The following is a 13,628-nucleotide window of genomic DNA, read 5'->3' on the forward strand; positions in this document are numbered from 1 at the left end:
TATTTCTTCCATCTTTCCTGTCACTTCTTATTGCTTTTCTTTCCTTTACAGGTGGCTTTACAATGAGTGAGAATCCAAATGGTTTCCTGAAAGCCAAGAAACCATTTACAACGCTGGGTGGTAACCATATAACCAAACCATACATGCTCCCTATGTGTCAACAAGTGGGTTGGTGGAGGGTTAGTGCCCCTCCCTGTATAACAACCAACTCAAAGTCAAATGGCCACCCCGTACGGGATTATGGCGTCTGGCAATAGATAGATAGATAGACAAGCATTAAATGAGACATTGTTGTTTTGACCTCATTCACTGATCGTAGAAAGGTCTTGATTCATGGAGATGGCTGTACTGCATTGAGAGGTAGAGATATTAGACTTTGTAAATGGGTGTCTGAGTGTGAATGAACTATGTAGTGTTGAGTCATATGCATATGAGTGGATGGGATTGTGGGTGACAGATAAGAGATCATTAATATGAACCAGGAATAGGGCTGGCACCAGAACTGATCCCTGCAGTACGCCGGCATTAATTAAGTGGAAATTGGAATACAAGTATTCATCATCTACTTTAATTCCTATTTTCCTGTCACTAAGATATGAAGAAATCAAAGGAACAAAAGATGTTAGTCCATAGCAAGAGAGTTTGGACAGAAGGGAACGGTGCCATACTCTGTCGAAAGCTTTAGAGATATCAACGGCTGCTGCATGAGTTTCTCCATGCAGGCCAACTGATTGATGGATGGTATGAGTTAGGAGATTGAGTATGTCAATGGTGGATCTTTCGTGGTGAAAATCATATTGTCTATCACTGATTAAGTTGTTCGATTCAAGACGTTTAACAATGTGCTTATTAATTAAAGTTTCAAAAACCTTACCAAGAAGTGACAGCTATTGGTCTGTAATCAAAGGGGTCAGAGGAACTTCCATTCTTCGGTATTGGGTGGATATTGGCTTCTTTCCATGAATTTGGGAATGAAGAAGTACAATGCATAGTATGAATAATTTGGCCAGAACAGAGATAAGTTCAGGGGAACACTTTTTCAAAACAACTGTCGGAATTCTGTCTGGGCCTGGAGCTTCGTTGGTAGGTAAATTGTCGAGGATGGATTTTATGTATCTTGTCTGCATTTTAAGTGGGGCAATTTCGGGAGGGTCAAGTTCTAGTACTGGGACATTCTGGCTGGCATCCTCTACGGTGGAATTTCTGGCAAAAGTGCTGGCAAAAATATCCACTTTCCCACACGGGTCATTTGTAATGCTGCCGTCTGAAGATTTTAGTGGGGGAATGGAGGATTACTTGTTATTACTGAAACAAATGAGAGTTGACCAGAATATTCTATTGTCATTAGGGCTGTTAAGTAGTTTTGACACTTGCTTTTGAAGAAAGGTTGATTTAGCTACATTTATTACAGCTTTTGCATGAGTTCTAGCAATTTTAAATTGAGAGAGTGATTCAGATGCTTTTCATTTGAAGTTTGGGTTATATGCTAATGACTTTTGGACTGTTGCTCTGGCACAGTTGTCATCAACCATTTTGGAGAGTTCGATCTTTTAGTGACCTGTTGACTTGGTATGAATAAATCCATACCTGCTAGTATTAAGTCGCAAATGTGGGACTTGGTAGAATTAGGATCACCAGAGAAGAAAGACTGCCATGGGATGTCAACAAGGCAATTTCTAAATCCATCTCAGTTTGCCCTATCAAAGTGCCATCAGGTCACAGTGACAGGTTCAGGTGTGAGGAGAGTTAACTAATCAGACTTTGATGAGACTGTGGTCAGAGGATCCAAGTGGTGACAGTACCTCTATCCTGTATTGATCTGGATTATTTGTCAAGAATAAATCCAAGAGATGTGCATTATGGTCAGGATTATCAGGTATTCTGGTTGGTTGCTTTACCAGCTGGGTGAGATTAAACGATTCTGCAAACAGCTCGCACTCTAGACCAGCGTCGTCAGTCCTGACAGAATGCAATAACCATTCAACATTATGTATGTTAAAATCACCCAAAATGGTAATTTCGGTGCTAAGGGCAAGGTTAAGGTTACACAACTGTGTGGATATGGAATCAAATACACTGGGTTCTGAAGAAACACTGGGGGAGCGACAGACTACACAAATATATTTGGTAATATTTTGACAATTTAGTTTATACAATGAGCAATCAAAACCGGATGAAGTGAAGTTTAAAATAGTGTCAACTGCATATTGGGATTTAATATAACAACAGGTGCCGCCCTTGTTAAGGAAGTTTGTAAGGAGATGGTAACTGGGAAAACAAAATGGGGATATATCAGCAGAGGGTAAGATTTGTGGTTCTGTGAGGAAAAGGGCCAAAGGGGATATGGAATGAAGGAAAAAATGAACTGAATTTAAATTTGTGCTAAGGCCGCAGATGTTCATGAAGATTAAGGCTGCACTTTCACTTCTCCGCTGACGAGCATTACCAGAAATTGCAACAGTCACTACCGGCACAGTCGCTTGATGGCGACTGGGAGGACCGTGTGCCACCAGCCTTACCCTGCCGGTGGTGGCAATCCAAGGTACCACCTCATTTGACAGTAACATTGCAGCGGCCATTGCTAAAGACAGTGAACAAAAGGTGTGATATGTTATGTGCATGTAGTGTGGTGTAGACAGTTGAAGGTAGAGGTATTAAAAGAGCATGCTGGCCTACTCTCTGTGTAAGTGAATGCACTGAAAATGTTCAGCAAAGGGAGATGGTCAGGATCAAGTCCTGAGGGCTGGTGAAACGGGAGCTCCAGCTCTCCCTATCACCAACTTGCCATCCACCTCGGGAGTACTGCCCTGTTCACCTGGTGCTACAGTCTACTCCTGCATCGATCCCCGTGTGTCTCCCAAGATCGGAACACGCTCTGGAAGTCCTTGGGCATTAGCTTGTTCAGGACCTCCTGTGATTCCTCTGGATCTCCTCAATGGTGTCAAATCTTTGTTCTTTCGACTGGATTTTCATTTTCACTCAAAGAGCAAAATATCACAGGGGACCAAATCTGGCGAACACGGAGGGTGGGAGACAACTGGCATGTTTTTTTATCCCAAAAAATGCTGAACAACAAGGGCTGTGTGGATGGGTGCACTGTCATGGTGAAGCACCCATTTGTTTGTGCACCACTTGTCTGAACGTTTTCGCCTCACATCCTCTGGAGCTATCTCAAAACGTCACAGTAGAACTTTGCACTGACAGTCTGTCCTTGAGGAACAAATTCTTTACCAATGTCCTCCATGTCAAAGAAAGTGATGAGCACTGACTTCACATTGCTCTTGACCTGACATGCCTTCTTAGGTCGGAGTGAAACTGGGCTCTTCCACTGCAATGATCTGTTTGGTTTCTGCAACATACCCATACACCCAGTTCTCATCACCAATAATTACACTTGAGAGGAAGTTAGGGTCATATGAGGCAATTTCCTTGAGTTCTGTGCAGACCTCCAAGCTACACTGTTTCTGCTCAAAGTCAGAAGCCTCGAGACAAACTTGATGGTGATCCACCTCATGTCAAGGTTGCCAGACAAAATGCGTTGACTCGTTCCATACGATAGGCTAACAATGTCACAAACATCGTGTATTGTCCTCCTGTGATCTTCGAGGATGGCTACACGAACTTTGGCCACACTGTCAGGAGCTGAACTGGTGGAAGGGCAACCAGAATGTACATCATTTGTTGATGCTCATCAGTTTTTAAAATGCTCAAACCAGTAGTAGGTTTGTGTAATTCCCAAAGCATTGTCACCAACTACTTGTTTTAACATTTTATGAGTTTCTGCTCCATTTTTTCCGAGCTTAACACAAAACTTGATGCACAAATGTTGCCCTTTCACATCCTCCATTTTTGAGATCACAAAACTTGCAAACTAACCCAAACACAATTATAAAAAAACACACACATGCAGCAATCACATCCACCCTGCCCAATGCCACTTGACACACTGACAAACAAACAGCGTGTGCACTGCCACCTAGCATTCACACGCCAATCGACAAGCGGTTTCCATCCTTCTTTCAAATTTTGGGACCTTTTGGGTAGCACTTCATAAATCATTGGTTTTGGGCCAAGTAAAGTATGGTCCAGAAATGGCTTTCATTTGAGCAAATGCTGAGCAGTCCAATAGGACAGCTAAGCATTTGCTGATACCTAGTAATGGTCAGGGATCTTTAGAACAAAACCAGTAGAGATCAGGTATCACTGGGATGGAAAGTGCCATTTGTGACCATTAGCCCTTCAGCTGAAGGTGGACATGCTGGCACAGGTATGCAGTACAGCAAAGGTAACAACCTTTAGAACAAATGGGGGTGGAGGAGGTATAATATTGTACAATAAATAGGCATAATTTAATAAATCACTGACTCATTAAGCAAAAATGCTTCTTACATTTCCCAGTCCAAAGGAAAAGATTATTAGACAGCTGCAGTATATTATGTTAACCAAAACAGTGTGAAGTATTTATCACCATACCCATTGTGGCTGAGGAGTGAAGACTGTTGTGTCACTCAGGTGATGTGCAGGATTTTTCTCCAATTTCCTTCCTTTCTTCTTCTTCTGTGGGATCTCATATTGCCATATATTGACTGGATCCCACCTGAGGATAGTACGGATTATGTTTAGTCAGACTAAAAAAGGAAAAACTCCATATCTCCAGCACTATTATCATCATCATGATCTGACCCAGTTTCTAAATATTTCAATGGAATAAATGTGATCCAGATACAATATGGACATGGGAAACCACAGGAGAAGAAAAAGTATCAACAGTTAGCCTCAGTTGAAGGTACTTCTCTCTTCACTATTCATCACTAGTTCCACAGTACTTTCCACAACTCAGGTGTTAGCTTCTCACAACCATATTCATATAAAGTATATACACATACATACCTCACTTTAACAAAAGGGACGTAGTACCAAATAAATGCATTAGTACATGATTTACCAATAATAATTGTAAAATGGGTTCAGTGGGGCTACACTACCAGACATCTGAGTTGACCATTTGAAGGGATGTACTGTAAATACCTAACCTAGGTAGACAACAAGTCAAAATGATGTTCATTGCCATTAAAACCAACATAAAACACCCCAAAAAAATAGCTGCAGATTGATAACCAAGTACAGTGCTACCTCATTATGTCACTGGGTTCTGTCAAGCAAAGACCTACTGCATAACAAATAATCACATACTCTAACTATCTATCTATCTATAGTCAAGACGCCTTAATCCCATACGGGGTGGCCAAAAACAAATCACCTCCACGTTACCATTCCCCACCATTTCAATGCCCTGCTCCCAATTCACACCCCCCTCTTTCATATACCTCTCCACTCCATCCCTCCATCTCATCCTTGGCATTCCCCTCCCTCTCTCCCCCTCCACCTCACTCACATACACTCTCCTCATCAGTCTCTCACTCTCCATCCTCTCCACATGGCCAAACCACCTCAATGTGTTTCTCCTGATGATTCCTATCACATCCACATCCACAACACAACGCTCTTTCACATCCTCATTTGTCACTCTGTCTCTCCACATGACTCCACAGACTCCTCTCAAATAACTCATTTCCATGGCTCTCACTCTTGACTTGTGTCCTTCCAACAATGTCCAAGCTTCACTTCTATACGTTAAAGTTGGTATCACAATACTGACATGTAATAACTTTTTCACTTCCATGATCACTTCCTTGCTTCTTATCATTGCCTTCAAGGAACCAGCAACCTTTCTGCCATGTTGTACCCTTTCAATCACTTCACCCTCCAAACTTCCATCCTTACTCATCAAACTACAAGTACTTAAATGTACTCACATTTTCCATTTCCTCATCATCCAACTTCACTGTACATTCACTGACTTCACCTCTCTCGAAGACAATAACTTTACTCTTCCCTACATTCACCTTTAGATTCCGTTTCTTACACACTCTCCCAAACTCATCCAACAAGCCTTGCAACTCCCCTTCGTCTTCATTTAACAACACAGTATCATCTGCAAATAACAGTACAGGGAGTTTCCAAACACTGCCCTCTCTCACAAGGGCCACTCCAACATCCACTGCCCTACCTTGTATCTCTTTTATAACCCATCCATATACAGATTGAACAACCATGGAGACATGACACAACGTTGTTTCAACACAACCTACAAATAGAAAAACTCACTCAGTTCACTATCCACACGAACTGCAGCCTTAGCACCATCATATATACTCTTCACAGCATTCAACAACTTCCTATCTACTCCATATATTCTTAGTACTTTCCACAATCCTTGTCTATCCACCCTGTCATAGGCTTTCTCCAAATCCATGAAGGCTGCATACAACTTCTTTCCCTTCTCTAGAAACTTTTCCACAAAAGATCTGAGAATGAATATCTGATCTACACAACCTCTTCCCTTCCTAAAGCCTCTCTGTTCTTCTCCAACTATTTCCTCTGTTATTTCCCTAACTCTGTCAATAAGTATCCTACCATATACTTTTCCTATTACACTAAGAAGACAAATGCCCCTGTGATTACCACACACTTTCCCCTTTCCCTTTGTACAAGGGAATAATTATACCTGACTTCCAATCCTCCTGGACTCTACCTTCCTCCCAGGCCAATCTGCACATCTTCCACATCCATTCTACTACTATCTCTCCCCCATGCTTCAGATCAATACCTGGGGCTTTCACCATTTTGACTTTCTTCATTGTTTCTACAACTTCCATTCAACTGACTTCTTCCTGTCTTCTCACCTCCCTCCTTCTCCCAGCCATTCCCCAGCCACTTATACTCACATTACTTTCATTCTCTATGTTCAACAATTCATTAAATTGCTCTCTCCATCTACTCACTTTTCTCCCTTCTCAACTAGTAACCTACCATTTTTATCTTTCACTCTCCTACTAACTTCATTGCCACTCTGTCTGACTCTCTTTACCTCTTTCCAGAACATTTTCTTACATTCCCTCCACTTTACACTCACAATCCTTCCTAAATCCTCATCCACTCTCTTCTTACTCTCTCATACTAATCTTTTCACCTCTCTCTTCCTTTCTACATATAACACTCTCTTACGTCTCTCAACTTCTTTCACGCCCCTATTTCTCATCCATTCATTATATGCTTTTTTCTTTTGTCCCACAGCCTGTCTCACCTCCTCATTCCACCAAGCTGTTCCTTGCACCCCCTTTTGTCAATTCTTCACCCCACACACCACCGCACATGCTGCACATATTTCTTCTGTGAATATCTTGTACACACCTTCCACATCCCCTATCTACTCGAACTCATATTTACCCAATCGTTCCTCCACTTCTCTCTTATATTCTGCCTTTTTCTCATCCTATTGTAACCTTTCCACTCTCCTTGCATCTACTCCTTCCTCCCATCCTTCCCTTCTATTTCTCCATTTTACTTGGACCTTGATTCTGGCCTCAGAAAGTCCACTCCCCCAACCTCTATATGTTCTTGCATCCATTACACATCTTCACATCCTTTCATACACACACACATAATCAATCATGGCCTTCCTTTCATTTAGTTCACCATCCACCCTTTTCATCATTCGTCATGTATACCTGTGGATCATTTTGTGCCTGATGAGGGTATTGGCAATCACCAACCCCCTACCAGCACAAATGTCCACTAAGCACTGCCATTCTCACCTATCTCAGCAGGCACACCACACTCACCAACTATTCCATCCACCTTCACATTCCCTACTTTACCATTCATATCACCAATCAAAAACACTCTCTCATTCTTTTCAAACTTTTCCCTGCACACTTCCGCATTTGTCTAGAACTTTTCTCTCACTCTGCTAGCACGATTTTGCATTGGAGCATACATGCACATAATTGCCCACATTTGTAGTCCAATTTTCAGTCTTACCCTCACAATCCTTAAGCCAACTGATCCATACTCTCTTATATTCTCCTTCCATCTGTTGCTCACAACAATACAGACTCCTTCTTTTGCCCACTCATTCTCACCTACTCCTGTACATAAACCCCATCCATACTCCCATTCTCTCACACCCTCACCTCTCCATTTAGTTTAAGTTAATCTACAGACATCCACTTTTGCACCCTCAAGCATCTGGACAATCTCTCTCTCTTTCATCTCATCATTTGCGCCCCTAACATTCTACGTCGCCATCCTTGTCATGTCCTTTGTTCGGTTCTTAGTTGTCATCGCATAATGAGGTTGATATAACATAAGTTCAATGGGGTCAGGGAGGGTGACCTCGACTGCAAAGCCTATAATGACCGAAAAGCTTCTGCCACCTATTTGTAGTTTGCCCTATGCCGGTACATGTTGTCATCAAGGGTCCCTCCCCCCAAGGAGGGGAGACCGTTGGAGGGCCTGGACGACCACTCTAAAAAAAAGATACAGTATCACATCGCTTAATATAATTTACTGCACTACAGTACAGTAATCCCTTTAATATCTGGATGCCCAATAACCAGACTCCCCAATGTTCAGACATTTTGGGCCCAGGCCTTCAGAAGCCAAACATGGCCAAAAAACGTAGAGAAAGAAAGAAAAAATCCGACATTTTTTTTAACCATACTTTGAACTTGAAGCTCAACGCCAAACAGCTGTGTTTACATGTGGTCACTTGCTTCCTTCCCTCCCAAGTTACCACCTACCATCCTGACTAGACGCTCATCACAATGGATGCCACATGCTCATTTTTGTGAATAAACAGTGAATAAATTGCAATACCTCACCACTAGACCTCATGGGAATTTACAGTGTTGTGCAGTGTTAAGAAATCAGAATTCAGAGTGCAAAGGATTAAGTCCGGAGTGCAAACTGGCAGTTGAAACTGGCACAGCCCAAGTAAGAACAGAATGTGCAGCATTAAACAATTATAACTCACAGTGGAAAGGATTACGTGTAGCACAACACTGGATTACTGTACATGCTTCAAGAGCATTTTCACCACTGTCAGAGCCTTAGACAAGGCAGGTTAATCTTCGTAACAGCCACGGACATTTTGTAATTACCCTGTACAATGCTAAATATTTTCCATACTCACTTCTAATTCCTCATTCTTTAGTTCCTTTTCATTTATTTCATGCTTTCTGTTCCTTATTTGCGTGAACAGGGTCATAAATAGGTGCTATGCATGTCCGGTAGGGAATTATTTAGGTGGCTTTCAAAATCATGCTGGGTTAGGATCCATAAGTACCAGTCCAGGAGGCTGGGTCCCAGTATCCGGACGATCCCTCTTCCTAGACATGCCTTTGGCTGTATTACATCAAATATTGGAGGGATTACTGTAATACCCCAATATTCAATACCCCTAGATGCAGTACCCTGGCTTAACAATGGGGGTAGAAATACCACCATACCCTCCCTTGGGGGTAGGGGGGTTTCAAGAATACTCCCCCAGTATCCCTGCTTGTCGTACGAGGCGACTAAAAGGGTTGGTGGTGGGTTAGTGCCCCACCCCGTAAAAAGAACTAACTAAAAAAGCAAATAAAGCGCCTCGGACCCAGACGGACCATACGTTGACGACTAAGGAACGGACAAAGGACATTCTGAGAGTAGGAACGTGGAATGTGAGAGGAGTGAATGATGAAGTGAAAGAGAGAGAGATTGTCCAGGTGCTTGAGGATGCAAAAGTGGATATATGTGGATTGACTGAAACTAAATGGAAAGGTGAAAGGATGAGAGAATGGGAATACGGTGTAGGTATATGTGCGGGAGTCAGTGAGAATGAGAGGGCAAGAGAGGGAGTATGTCTGATGATAAGCAAGAAGTGGAAGGAGAATATAAGAGAGTATGGAACAGTGGGTGCAAGGATTGTATGGGTGAGGATGAAAGTAGGTATACAAGCATGGGCGATTGTATGTGTGTATGCTCCAACAGAGGATCGAGTGGCAAGAGTGAAAGATGAGTTTTGGGCGAAAGTAGAAGCATGTATGGACAAGTTTGAGAGGAGCGAGAGAGTGCTGTTGATTGGAGACATGAATGGCAAAGTCGGGAATGTACGAGTGGATGGAGTGGTTGGTCAGTGGGGTGTGCCAGCGGAAGTAGATGGGAATGGTAGTGCTTTGGTGGACATCTGTGCTGGTAAGGGGTTGGCAATAGCCAACACCTACTTTCGTCATAAGATGATCCACCGGTATACATGGAGAGTAATAAGGAGGATGGATGGTGAACTTGTCGAACGAAAGGCAATGATAGACTACGTGTGTGTGGATGAGCGAATGAGAAGACAAGTGTTGGATGCAAGGGTGTGGAGAGGGTGGGGGAATGGAGTCTCGGACCATCACTTAGTGATGGCCAAGATAGAGCTGCAAAGAAAGTGGTTGAGGAGGCGAAGGGGAAGACAGGAGGAAGCAGCTCCTGTGAGAAGAGTGGAGAAATTGCAAGATAGTGGGAAGAGGACAGAGTATAAGAGCATAGTGGAAGAAAGATTGGGAAGGTATGAGCTAGAGCAGATGGAAGGGGTGGAAGACGTATGTAAGATATTCACGGAAGAGATAAGCGCAGCGTGTGAGGTGGTTTGTGGAGTGAGGAGGAGATGCAAGGGTGTGCAAGGGACAGCATGGTGGAATGATGAGGTGAAACGAGCTGTGGAACAAAAGAAGAAGGCATATGGTGAATGGTTGGCGAGTAGAGGTAGGGAAGAAGATGAGAGAGAGAAGAGAGAGGTATATGTGAGCAGGAGAAGGGAGGTTAAGAGACTGGTGAAGGAGAGTAAGAAGAAAGTGGATGAAGAGTTTGGGAGGAATCTGAGTGTGAAATGGAGGGAGAGTAAGAAATTGTTTTGGAAGGAGGTAAAGAAAGTAAGGCAGTGTGAAAGGGGAAATAGTAGGGGAGTGAAAGATAGGAATAATAGATTGTTGGTGGAGAAGAGAGAGAAATTGAGGAGATGGAAGGAGCACTTTGAGGATTTGTTGAAGGTAGAGAGTGAGAGCAGTGTGAGTATAAGTGGTTGGGGAATGGCTGGGAGAAGAAGAGATGAGAGGAGGGAGGAAGAGATCAGTAGGTCGGAAGTAGTGGAAGCGATGAAGAAGATTAAGCTGGGAAAGGCCCCAGGAATTGATGGAGTGTGTGGTGAAATGCTTAGGTATGGGGGTGAGATTGTTGTGGAGTGGATATGGAAGTTGTGTAGATTGGCTTGGGAAGAGGGAAGGGTTCCAGAGGACTGGAAATCAGGTATAATTGTTCCTCTGTACAAAGGAAAAGGGGAGAGAGAAGTATGTGGTAACCATAGGGGTATTTGCCTTCTTAGTGTGACTGGTAAAATATATGGTAGAATACTCATTGATAGGGTTAGGCATATGACAGAGGAGCTAGTTGGAGAAGAACAAGGGGGATTTAGGAAGGGAAAAGGGTGTGTAGATCAGATATTTGTTCTAAGATGTTTAGTGGAGAAGTATCTAGAGAAGGGAAGGAAAGTGTACGCTGCCTTCATGGACTTGGAGAAAGCTTATGACAGAATAGATAGGAAAGGTATGTGGAAGGTATTAAGAATATACGGAGTGGAGGGGAAATTGTTGAGTGCTGTGAAGAGTATGTACGAGGGAGCTAGGGCTACGGTGCGAGTGGATGGAGAGCTGAGTGAGTTCTTTGATCTCAATGTGGGACTGAAACAGGGGTGTAATGTCTCCATGGCTGTTTAATATATATATGGATGGGGTCGTAAAGGAGGTACAAGGTAGGGCAGTGGATGTCGGGGTGGCCCTAATGAATGAGGGTGAGATTTGGAAGCTTCCGGTGTTGCTGTTTGCTGATGATACAGTATTGTTGAGTGAAGATGAATGGGAGTTGCAAGGTTTGGTGAATGAATTTGGGACAGTGTGTAGGAGGAGGAAGCTGAAAGTTAATGTAAACAAAAGTAAAGTTATGGTGTTTGAGAGGAATGAAGTCACAGAGTGTGCAGTGAGGTTGGATGGTGAGGATATGGAGAATGTGAGTGCATTCAAGTACTTGGGTAGTGTGATGAGTAAGGATGGAACTTTGGGGGATGAAGTACGTGAAAGGGTACAGCAGGGAAGGAAGGTTGTTGGCACACTGAAAGCAGTGATGAGAAATAGGGAGGTGAGTATGGAAGTTAAGAAGTCACTGCATGATGGTATTGTGATCCCTACCCTGACGTATGGAAGCGAGGCGTGGACCTTGCAAGAGGGGAACAAGTCAAGAGTGAGAGCAGTGGAAATGAGTTACTTGAGAGGAGCATGTGGAGTGACATGGAGGGACAGGTTGACTAATGAAGAAGTGAAGGAACGTTGTGGGGTAGATGTGGATGTGGTTGAAAAGATTAGGAGAAATACACTGAGGTGGTTTGGACATGTGGAGAGGATGGAGAATGAAAGACTGACTAAGAGGGTGTATGTAGGTGAGGTGGAGGGAGGGAGAGGGAGGGGTAGACCGAGGATGAGGTGGAGGGATGGAGTTGAGAGGTATATGAGGGAGGGGGGGGTGAGTTGGGGGGAGGGGAGTCAAATGGTGGGTGACAGAGTGACTTGGAGGCGTTTTGTCTGCGGCCACCCTTTGCGGGATTAGGGCGTCGGGCTATAGATAGATAGAATAGACTTAGATTCATGTGTTTTAGCCACAGATGGGGAGAACATTGTCATTTGGGGTACAGTTTCATAAGTTTGATTTTCCAGACTTATATTTGACAATTTTCAGATTTTATTTGTTGGTTTTAGTGAGTTATTTACAGGTTTTAGGATTAGGTTTGCTTCTTTTACACCTGTCAAGCCATTTAGATTGGCTTTAAATATGTTATTGGGCTCATTTGGGTGGGTTTTGGACCTGGTTCAGGAGGAAACCCAAGGCTGAAAAACACATCCCATTACTTTACATGTTAAATCTACCCCGATATATGATACCCCGCCTAACGAAAGGTTTTTGCCTAACCAATTGCATCATTAAACTAGGGTATACCTATATGTTAATTTTTTTTTTAATGTGTCTGACTCTGGGCATAGGCTTCACAGCCTGCTCTCATGGTCTACCATACACCTCTACATGTCACCACTTCGGCACTAACACCCACCATTCATATAGAATACAACATGCTAGGGTTATTTCATACAGAAATGGTGTACATTATTGGTATTAGCAGGGGTATTTTTTCAGCATGTCGGTGGGTATTCTGGTAGATCAGTAAAGTCTGATTTTATGAAATTCAAATCCTTAAACTGTTCCCCGCCCCAGTGGAGATTTGAACCTGGGTCCAGCGGGACTGCAGGCCACCTATCTACCAACTGAGCCACCGCCTTCCCCAGCAATGGTGTTTTGGTGACCTTTCACGCACAAAATAAAATGAAAGGCAATGACCATAGTCAATGTAAACACTGGGCAGGCATCTTGACTCAGTCAGATGTGTGGAGGCCCAAAGAAGGGCTAATGGTTACGTAAGGTTGACACGATTTCCGAGTCACAAGTTTCAGAACTTCACAAACAAAAAGGTATCACTTCACTTAATACTATACACTGCACTATTTGTTGTGCACATGCACTGTTATTTGGCGATAACAATGGTGTTTCACTGGCCTTTCATGCAAAAGTAAGGGTTCAAAAAAAAGATGAAGGTTACATAAGGTTGACAAGAGTTCCAAGTCACAAGTTTTAGTACTTCACAGACAAAAAAAGGATCAATTCAC

The 13,628-nt window shown here is 43.1% G+C and overlaps 1 protein-coding gene across 1 annotated transcript in view; it reads right to left on the bottom strand.

The window, feature by feature from the left end:
* LOC145399092 (uncharacterized) overlaps positions 1 to 13,628 on the bottom strand; it is a 222,660-nt gene that overhangs the window by 143,163 nt on the left and 65,869 nt on the right. Inside the window, exon 3 of the mRNA XM_080271842.1 lies at positions 4,474 to 4,597. Coding sequence (XP_080127968.1) covers positions 4,474 to 4,597 — 124 coding nt within the window. The remainder of the gene's footprint in view (positions 1 to 4,473; positions 4,598 to 13,628) is intronic.

Source organism: Coenobita brevimanus, chromosome 47 (assembly GCF_032717465.1).
Source record: "Coenobita brevimanus isolate Jiangsu-jjx chromosome 47, ASM3271746v2, whole genome shotgun sequence".
Taxonomy (NCBI): domain Eukaryota; kingdom Metazoa; phylum Arthropoda; class Malacostraca; order Decapoda; family Coenobitidae; genus Coenobita; species Coenobita brevimanus.